The sequence below is a fragment of the Hippocampus comes genome, unplaced genomic scaffold (genome assembly GCF_001891065.2).
Source record: "Hippocampus comes isolate QL1 unplaced genomic scaffold, H_comes_QL1_v1.1 scaffold35, whole genome shotgun sequence".
NCBI classification, from domain to species: Eukaryota; Metazoa; Chordata; class Actinopteri; order Syngnathiformes; family Syngnathidae; genus Hippocampus; species Hippocampus comes.
In genome coordinates, this window is record NW_017805279.1 from 61825 (window position 1) to 71783 (window position 9959).

Consider the following 9959-nt stretch of genomic DNA (forward strand, 5'->3'; position numbering starts at 1 on the left):
GAAGTCGGGCTGGTCCAGCAGCGCGCGAACTGATTGGCTGATGTGGAGAAGCTGGGTCTGCTGTGCCTGCAGTCGCTGAAGTTCGGCCTGCATCACACAAGAGCCAACATTAATCGCCAAGATGGAGCGATATGTTATTCACAAAATCTGTTAGCCATATTGTGCTGAGGGAGTGAAAATTCATTCAATTGTTGCCATGAGCAATTCAATTCAATTGCTATTGGCAATGGTGGAAACTGAACAGGATGTTCTGAAACAGAAGTCACCACTGAGCTTAGCGTGTCATCAACAGGTTGCATAACTGAAACTGGAAGAGTCACAGAATACCACATAAGTGGACATATTTGGTATATTAACCCAAAAACCCAATATCTTTTTTTTTTTTTTTTTTGGGAGGCGAAGATGTTAACAGATACTGCAATGGAGAATGGCTGGACCTGCAGCGCCCCCGTGTGGGATGTGACGGCGGAATCAGGGTGCGAGGAAGGCAGGTCGGGAACGTCTTGAGCTGCTGATGGGTGAGCGGCGGTTAAGTCCTTCAGCAGGGAGTCCATCTGGTTCTGGGTCTGCTGGAGCTCCTCAAAGGCTTTAGCCTAACAAGACAATCGGGGATTAAAAATGAATACAGAACATATTCATTCATCAAAAATATTTAGAATTGTCAACTATGATCCTTGAAAGTACTTGCGTTCAATTTGTTTTTAATTTGTTGACCAGATGGTGCTACTTTTCCCAGTCCAAAGCTTTCATTTTCCAGGTTTCCTTTTTATGTTAGCATTAAGTTGTGGGACTTTTGTTGGACAAAATTAGATGGTTTGGTTGAACATTTCAGTGTTTAAACATACAACAATTAATTTACTAATTCTCAATTTTCTTTTTTTTATACAACACACTTGGCTCTCATTTGGTGAATTGTACAAGCGAGTCTCTTCATTTCTTCAACGTGATGTTATATGATCGTCTCCCACTTTTGTCAGCGAAAGACTGATCATTAAGGAATACTTTTAAATATGTTTCAATAAGTTTTGAGTGATTTTTAAATAAGTTTTAAATATGTGCAAAGTGTGATAAAATTGCAAATTTGTATGTCATCTCACCCTCTGTGTGTTGTGCTGCAGTGTTGCGTCGATAGTAGTTTCCACCTCAGTCACGGACGCGTTGGCCGCCTCCATCAGTGCGGAGTACTGCTCCTTCATCCGCATCAGTTCCACCTGCAGGCCCTCTCGCTCCTCCGCACTCAAATTTTCCCCTTGCTCGGCCAGCAAGTCCTCCACAGAGCGGATGGCCTCGGCCACTTCTTCCGATCGGGTCTGGAGGTCCTTCTGCACTTCCTGGAAAGAGACACGCACTAAGACCTTAGCTATATGGTAAAAATCTAAATTTTGCAGTATACAACTCCGGAAGAAAGGCTACTTGAGATTTTGCACCTTTAGCTTTTTTTGCCTGTCCTGCAGGACGCTCACGTCATCTGATTCCGTTGTCGATTCCACTCTCTGATTTGCCAGAGTGGCGGCGGCTCCTGCCAACCAGGCCCTGAGATCTTCCAGTTTGTGAGAACATTCCGCTTTCTGTTGCAGGACCACCTGAGGAGATGAGGAACCACGCATACAAATGTTTCAAAAATGTCCTTACATTTCGTTGATAAGGAATATTAGCTCCAGTGATGTGTCAAATTATAAGCATATTGTGTCCAGATACACACTCACAATGACATCAAAATAACAAATCAAAAAAGAAAAACAGCAAAAAAAAAAATCTTTATTTTTAGAAGTTTCCCCCCATCACACATAAATAAGCGCAGGGTGAAGACAAAAATGGTGTGAGGAAGCCGTTACCGCGGCAACGCAAGTGGCTCCTGTCAGCGGCCATCTGCAAGAGCAAGGCAAACATGTTAATAACACGGGTGAAGCACATCATGCTTGGGGGAGAAACACTTGTGACATGAGACTGAACGTTAGCTGGCGAGTGAGTCGATGATATGAGAGGAGAGCGGGAAAGAATATCATTACAATTTAGCCACACTCATCCTAAAGCAAACTCCACCAATGATGACTTTAGGGACCTTCATTTGAGCACTGGGAACAAAAACGAAACTTCAGGTATTTCTAAACTAGTCACATAATCCCCAAGCCAAAGCCAAATTGATCCCCCCAAAAAATGACAATGTAATTTTGAAAACGTACATTGTGCAGACACCCAAAATTGAGCTTTTTCAGTTTACGGTCATGTGTGCTGTGCCTAATTTGTAGTTGCATCATTTTCTCTCGATAATCAGTTATTGTTCTTAATTTCATGACTGTTCCAGCCAGCCTTCTCTTCAAAGTGTACTGTACCACCTACGCACTTATTCTTCCGGTGTTTCGGTATTCTAAATGTCATGTAGGCTTAGCAGTTAGCACGACTTGCCTGTTTTCTCCCAGTATTTGCGATACTTGTGAGAAGTGTAGTTTATTTGTGCCCTGGTGGTGAGAATTGGTAACTTAAGGAGCGGATTCGCGTCATTAAAGTTGGTTTAACTGTGGCAGAAACGACATCATCAACAAGCATTATAGCCGTAGGTCACCTGGGATAGACTACTAGATAGATAGTATACTCGTCACCCTAATGACCACTAGCTTGATAGAAAACGGATGGTTGAACGCTTATGAATGTTGTAAGCGGCAGTTTTCAGTGTTAATAAGAAAAAGCCAAACAACCAAAGCGACTCGATGATTTTCCAAACCTGTTTCTCCTTCAGCTTGACCTCGACGTCGGCTCTCCTTTCCTTCTGGTGCCGCCATTCCTCCTCATGCTCCCGCTGAGCGGCTGCCCGGGCCCGAGCTTGTCCCGTCGCACTGTGGAAGGCCCTATGCAGCTGCTGCAGCTGCCCCAGAAGGCACCTGCTCTGCTGGGGCGCCAGGTCCTGTGCCCGCTCCGAAACAAAAACTTGGACGTCTGAGGCCACTTGGGCCACGTCGCCAGAGCGGGACATCAGCCTGCTCTGAAGATCCTTGGAGAGGAGACACCACGGCCAAGTAATATACCAAGTGTCCCCCGCAAAAAAAAAAAAAAACATCTTGAGTAAAACCAGAGTGTCGTGCTGATGAACCTTACCTGGGAAAGACGCAACTGATGCAAAAGTCGGCCATCTTCATCCAGAGTTTCACTCTCTTCATTTGCAAGTGCCTCTGTCTCCCTCACCCAGGAGAGCAGAGCCTCCATTTGTCTACCAAGTGATTTCAGTTCAGCTTCTATGGCCTCCTGAGAGATGAGGATAACTTCCATCAGTTCCCAGTTTGCGCTCAACCCACCAGTTTTTTTTTTAATTGAACATTTATACATACACATGACAAAAAAATAAATCTGATAATTTTTTGTTGAACCTTGTATGAATCTCTGCGGTCTCGCAGGTTTTGCAGCATGTCCCCAGAAAGTGTTTTGGCCGCCTGGTACGCTTGAGTCAAGCTCTTCTGGTCCTTCTCCAAAGCTATAAGGAGCTGTGGAGGAACATCTCCGGGGTGGTGCATCAAGAGCATCTGGGCAGCCTTCACTTCTGTGGTGACCTCAGGCTCCAGCTCTCGCAGCTCCACTTCCAGATCCTGACAGTAAAATGCAAGTTAACAAATGACCGTCAGAGTGCAAAGCTAAGACAATACTGGATCATCGTCGTACAGGATTCACTCTATTATGACACAATTCTCTTCAACTACGACTCCCCATAATGATAACATACCCTTCACTGCGATTTTGTCCAATTACAATACGATACAAATCCAATTACTACACTTCCGATGCGATAGTATTGTGGAACTGATGTCTGACCTGTTCCTGCCTGATGATGTCATCCAAGGCGACGAGACTGCGTCCACCCGACTGCTGCTGCTGCTGCTTGAGTCTGACTTCCAGGTGTCTGACCATGGAGACAAGCGCTATGATCCTTTGGTTGCTCTCTAAGCACTCCTGATGCACTCGTGATGACTTTGGGAACAGAACAAAAATGGATACATTTATGCAACAATATATAGGAGAATTTGAGATGTATTGTTTGCTGCTAAATACCTTGCCAGAAGTGGATTCCACTTCATCTTCACTTAACATCACTTCTTCATCATCTGCTGCTCCTTGACTGGCAAAAGCTGGAAGTGACTCGGGAGGTCCTGTTGATCCTGAGTCAGCTGACACCTCTTCTGAGAGGAGGGGGGCGGTTTTTGGAGACTTCACTTCAAGACCTCTGGTAGTAGTAACGTTGTGTGGTAGACGCTCTTTCTTCTCTACTTCTGCTCCTGTGCCGCAAGCACCAGACTGGGCCTCGGGATGATGATGCGGTTGTCTTGCGAGTTCCTCGCAAGAATCACCAACTTTCGTCTTGTCTGAAGGCTTTTCTTCAAGAGAGCCACGCTTCGGTTCCTCTGGGTATTTCTGATCTGCGTGTGATTCGGAAGGTTGAGCTTTGAAACGCTTGAACTTCTTACTTCGCTTACTCTCTGCGGGCTTGGCAGTTGGAAGCTGCTCCTTCTTGAAGCTCTCATATATAGAAACACTCGCATTCACTTTGGCAACTGCCGGTTCTAGTTTGTCCTGCTCCTCGCTCTTGTCACCACTCTTGAGATACGCTTCTGTCTCTGTGGTCTCCCTCTTCCCAACTTCCTCAGCAGCCTTCCTTTCGCTGACGCCAGCCTCAAACACCTTCTTGACGTCGCTCTCTCTCGTTTTCAGTTTCATGGTGGCCTTCTGTTCAGCCAACATACCCGCTTTTGAAGTTACCTCCTGCTTGCTATTTCCGATCACCACTTGACTGCTGATTGATTGTTGTAGTTGCTTCGGGCTCGACTGAGGGTCTTCGGCTTCATGTTTCCGCTGCATCCTCTTCTTGTCAGTGCTATCCAATGATGGGGCTCTAACATTCCCATGGTCAGTTTCCTCATTTTGGTGTCGTTTTACCACATGAGGTTCAGCATCTGGTTCTTTCTGTGATTCAGTGTTGTCCTCTTGAAGAGCGCCCAATGTCTTGCCGTGACTCGACGATGCTTTCTCTGGCTGACAGGTTTCAGGTCCAAGTTTGATTTCTGGTTGCTGTGTTTTATCGTCTTCCTCTGCTACCTTTGCCTTCTTTTTACTCCTCTTCTTTTTCTTGGTTTTACTTTCTTTAGCCAAAGACTCAAATAGCGGTTCTTCCTTTTCCGTGACTAAAGAATCCTCTTTTTCAAAGCTCAAAGTTTTCTCTCTTTCGGCATCGTTCCTCTCGACATCGCCCATCCTGCTTTCCTTGTTGCGTGTTCTTAGGGGCTCACTTGATGAACCATCTGTGATCTGGGCCAACGTACTTCTCTCATCACCCAATCTAGAGTGCAACTTTTCCAGTTTCCTACCTGACATTTGTCCATCCTTTTCCTTCACACTTTTATCAACATCAGCGTCATCGTTCTCAATAAACATGTCGTGCGCTTGAATTGATTCTCGAAGCCAACTTTCAGGTGTGGCACCTTTTTGCCCATCTGTGCTCTGCTGACTTACTCGTGATTTGTCTGCAGCCGCGGGTTGAGGAATCCTTTCTGTCCCATCAATTTGCCGCACTGCCTTCTTCAGTAGCAGTTCTGGCTGCTGCAAGGCAGCACTCAAATTTTCCCCTTGCTCGGCCAGCAAGTCCTCCACAGAGCGGATGGCCTCGGCCACTTCCTCCGATCGGGTCTGGAGGTCCTTCTGCACTTCCTGGAAAGAGACACGCACTAAGACCTTAGCTATATGGTAAAAATCTAAATTTTGCAGTATACAACTCCGGAAGAAAGGCTACTTGAGATTTTGCACCTTTAGTTCTCAATAAACATGTCGTGCGCTTGAATTGATTCTCGAAGCCAACTTTCAGGTGTGGCACCTTTTTGCCCATCTGTGCTCTGCTGACTTACTCGTGATTTGTCTGCAGCCGCGGGTTGAGGAATCCTTTCTGTCCCATCAATTTGCCGCACTGCCTTCTTCAGTAGCAGTTCTGGCTGCTGCAAGGCACAAAGAGCCTCGGTTTCAATGCAAATATTCTCTCTTTCACCATCATTGGCTTCTGCGACATACTGCACACTAGTTTCCTCCTCACTTGTTTGAACTCGTTCTTTTTTATCATCCTTCCAAAAAAAAAAATCTTTATTTTTAGAAGTTTCCCCCCATCACACATAAATAAGCGCAGGGTGAAGACAAAAATGGTGTGAGGAAGCCGTTACCGCGGCAACGCAAGTGGCTCCTGTCAGCGGCCATCTGCAAGAGCAAGGCAAACATGTTAATAACACGGGTGAAGCACATCATGCTTGGGGGAGAAACACTTGTGACATGAGACTGAACGTTAGCTGGCGAGTGAGTCGATGATATGAGAGGAGAGCGGGAAAGAATATCATTACAATTTAGCCACACTCATCCTAAAGCAAACTCCACCAATGATGACTTTAGGGACCTTCATTTGAGCACTGGGAACAAAAACGAAACTTCAGGTATTTCTAAACTAGTCACATAATCCCCAAGCCAAAGCCAAATTGATCCCCCCAAAAAATGACAATGTAATTTTGAAAACGTACATTGTGCAGACACCCAAAATTGAGCTTTTTCAGTTTACGGTCATGTGTGCTGTGCCTAATTTGTAGTTGCATCATTTTCTCTCGATAATCAGTTATTGTTCTTAATTTCATGACTGTTCCAGCCAGCCTTCTCTTCAAAGTGTACTGTACCACCTACGCACTTATTCTTCCGGTGTTTCGGTATTCTAAATGTCATGTAGGCTTAGCAGTTAGCACGACTTGCCTGTTTTCTCCCAGTATTTGCGATACTTGTGAGAAGTGTAGTTTATTTGCTGCCCTGGTGGTGAGAATTGGTAACTTAAGGAGCGGATTCGCGTCATTAAAGTTGGTTTAACTGTGGCAGAAACGACATCATCAACAAGCATTATAGCCGTAGGTCACCTGGGATAGACTACTAGATAGATAGTATACTCGCCACCCTAATGACCACTAGCTTGATAGAAAACGGATGGTTGAACGCTTATGAATGTTTTAAGCGGCAGTTTTCAGTGTTAATAAGAAAAAGCCAAACAACCAAAGCGACTCGATGATTTTCCAAACCTGTTTCTCCTTCAGCTTGACCTCGACGTCGGCTCTCCTTTCCTTCTGGTGCCGCCATTCCTCCTCATGCTCCCGCTGAGCGGCTGCCCGGGCCCGAGCTTGTCCCGTCGCACTGTGGAAGGCCCTATGCAGCTGCTGCAGCTGCCCCAGAAGGCACCTGCTCTGCTGGGGCGCCAGGTCCTGTGCCCGCTCCGAAACAAAAACTTGGACGTCTGAGGCCACTTGGGCCACGTCGCCAGAGCGGGACATCAGCCTGCTCTGAAGATCCTTGGAGAGGAGACACCACGGCCAAGTAATACACCAAGTGTCCCCCGCAAAAAAAACAAACAAAAAAAAAAAACATGTTCACTCTGAGTAAAACCGAGTGTCGTGATGATGAACCTTACCTGGGAAAGACGCAACTGATGCAAAAGTCGGCCATCTTCATCCAGAGTTTCACTCTCTTCATTTGCAAGTGCCTCTGTCTCCCTCACCCAGGAGAGCAGAGCCTCCATTTGTCTACCAAGTGATTTCAGTTCAGCTTCTATGGCCTCCTGAGAGATGAGGATAACTTCCATCAGTTCCCAGTTTGCGCTCAACCCACCAGTTTTTTTTTTAATTGAACATTTATACATACACATGACAAAAAAATAAATCTGATAATTTTTTGTTGAACCTTGTATGAATCTCTGCGGTCTCGCAGGTTTTGCAGCATGTCCCCAGAAAGTGTTTTGGCCGCCTGGTACGCTTGAGTCAAGCTCTTCTGGTCCTTCTCCAAAGCTATAAGGAGCTGTGGAGGAACATCTCCGGGGTGGTGCATCAAGAGCATCTGGGCAGCCTTCACTTCTGTGGTGACCTCAGGCTCCAGCTCTCGCAGCTCCACTTCCAGATCCTGACAGTAAAATGCAAGTTAACAAATGACCGTCAGAGTGCAAAGCTAAGACAATACTGGATCATCGTCGTACAGGATTCACTCTATTATGACACAATTCTCTTCAACTACGACTCCCCATAATGATAACATACCCTTCACTGCGATTTTGTCCAATTACAATACGATACAAATCCAATTACTACACTTCCGATGCGATAGTATTGTGGAACTGATGTCTGACCTGTTCCTGCCTGATGATGTCATCCAAGGCGACGAGACTGCGTCCACCCGACTGCTGCTGCTGCTGCTTGAGTCTGACTTCCAGGTGTCTGACCATGGAGACAAGCGCTATGATCCTTTGGTTGCTCTCTAAGCACTCCTGATGCACTCGTGATGACTTTGGGAACAGAACAAAAATGGATACATTTATGCAACAATATATAGGAGAATTTGAGATGTATTGTTTGCTGCTAAATACCTTGCCAGAAGTGGATTCCACTTCATCTTCACTTAACATCACTTCTTCATCATCTGCTGCTCCTTGACTGGCAAAAGCTGGAAGTGACTCGGGAGGTCCTGTTGATCCTGAGTCAGCTGACACCTCTTCTGAGAGGAGGGGGGCGGTTTTTGGAGACTTCACTTCAAGACCTCTGGTAGTAGTAACGTTGTGTGGTAGACGCTCTTTCTTCTCTACTTCTGCTCCTGTGCCGCAAGCACCAGACTGGGCCTCGGGATGATGATGCGGTTGTCTTGCGAGTTCCTCGCAAGAATCACCAACTTTCGTCTTGTCTGAAGGCTTTTCTTCAAGAGAGCCACGCTTCGGTTCCTCTGGGTATTTCTGATCTGCGTGTGATTCGGAAGGTTGAGCTTTGAAACGCTTGAACTTCTTACTTCGCTTACTCTCTGCGGGCTTGGCAGTTGGAAGCTGCTCCTTCTTGAAGCTCTCATATATAGAAACACTCGCATTCACTTTGGCAACTGCCGGTTCTAGTTTGTCCTGCTCCTCGCTCTTGTCACCACTCTTGAGATACGCTTCTGTCTCTGTGGTCTCCCTCTTCCCAACTTCCTCAGCAGCCTTCCTTTCGCTGACGCCAGCCTCAAACACCTTCTTGACGTCGCTCTCTCTCGTTTTCAGTTTCATGGTGGCCTTCTGTTCAGCCAACATACCCGCTTTTGAAGTTACCTCCTGCTTGCTATTTCCGATCACCACTTGACTGCTGATTGATTGTTGTAGTTGCTTCGGGCTCGACTGAGGGTCTTCGGCTTCATGTTTCCGCTGCATCCTCTTCTTGTCAGTGCTATCCAATGATGGGGCTCTAACATTCCCATGGTCAGTTTCCTCATTTTGGTGTCGTTTTACCACATGAGGTTCAGCATCTGGTTCTTTCTGTGATTCAGTGTTGTCCTCTTGAAGAGCGCCCAATGTCTTGCCGTGACTCGACGATGCTTTCTCTGGCTGACAGGTTTCAGGTCCAAGTTTGATTTCTGGTTGCTGTGTTTTATCGTCTTCCTCTGCTACCTTTGCCTTCTTTTTACTCCTCTTCTTTTTCTTGGTTTTACTTTCTTTAGCCAAAGACTCAAATAGCGGTTCTTCCTTTTCCGTGACTAAAGAATCCTCTTTTTCAAAGCTCAAAGTTTTCTCTCTTTCGGCATCGTTCCTCTCGACATCGCCCATCCTGCTTTCCTTGTTGCGTGTTCTTAGGGGCTCACTTGATGAACCATCTGTGATCTGGGCCAACGTACTTCTCTCATCACCCAATCTAGAGTGCAACTTTTCCAGTTTCCTACCTGACATTTGTCCATCCTTTTCCTTCACACTTTTATCAACATCAGCGTCATCGTTCTCAATAAACATGTCGTGCGCTTGAATTGATTCTCGAAGCCAACTTTCAGGTGTGGCACCTTTTTGCCCATCTGTGCTCTGCTGACTTACTCGTGATTTGTCTGCAGCCGCGGGTTGAGGAATCCTTTCTGTCCCATCAATTTGCCGCACTGCCTTCTTCAGTAGCAGTTCTGGCTGCTGCAAGGCA

At 46.2% G+C, this 9959-nt stretch overlaps 2 protein-coding genes across 2 annotated transcripts in view; both read right to left on the reverse strand.

Moving 5' to 3' along the window:
- Positions 1-9959, reverse strand: part of LOC109516315 (microtubule-actin cross-linking factor 1-like) — a 137177-nt gene that overhangs the window by 53109 nt on the left and 74109 nt on the right. Inside the window, exons 44-57 of the mRNA XM_019870778.1 lie at positions 8408-9925; positions 8171-8326; positions 7700-7947; positions 7463-7574; positions 7077-7343; positions 5946-6092; positions 4039-5556; positions 3802-3957; positions 3363-3578; positions 3094-3240; positions 2723-2989; positions 1428-1583; positions 1098-1331; positions 438-593 (exon numbers count right to left, since the gene is read on the reverse strand). Of these exons, the coding sequence (XP_019726337.1) occupies positions 438-593; positions 1098-1331; positions 1428-1583; positions 2723-2989; positions 3094-3240; positions 3363-3578; positions 3802-3957; positions 4039-5556; positions 5946-6092; positions 7077-7343; positions 7463-7574; positions 7700-7947; positions 8171-8326; positions 8408-9925 (5298 nt within the window). The remainder of the gene's footprint in view (positions 1-437; positions 594-1097; positions 1332-1427; positions 1584-2722; positions 2990-3093; positions 3241-3362; positions 3579-3801; positions 3958-4038; positions 5557-5945; positions 6093-7076; positions 7344-7462; positions 7575-7699; positions 7948-8170; positions 8327-8407; positions 9926-9959) is intronic.
- Positions 6098-7596, reverse strand: LOC109516339 (microtubule-actin cross-linking factor 1, isoforms 1/2/3/5-like). The gene is made up of 3 exons (XM_019870808.1): positions 7463-7596; positions 7077-7343; positions 6098-6222 (listed from the first exon to the last, which is right to left on the reverse strand). The coding sequence occupies exons 1-3, from the start codon at positions 7568-7570 to the stop codon at positions 6118-6120; spliced, it is 480 nt and encodes a 159-aa protein (XP_019726367.1). The 5' UTR covers positions 7571-7596; the 3' UTR covers positions 6098-6117.

Excerpts from the sequence above, each read along its gene's own strand:
- LOC109516339 (XM_019870808.1), bottom strand. The coding sequence starts at position 7,570 with ATGGAGGCTCTGCTCTCCTGGGTGAGGGAGACAGAGGCACTTGCAAAT. Across the intron at positions 7,344-7,462 it reads ATCAGTTGCGTCTTTCCCAG|GATCTTCAGAGCAGGCTGAT; the intron begins GTAAGGTTCATC and ends CTCCTCTCCAAG. Across the intron at positions 6,223-7,076 it reads TCAAGCTGAAGGAGAAACAG|ATGGCCGCTGACAGGAGCCA; the intron begins GTTTGGAAAATC and ends TTGCTCTTGCAG.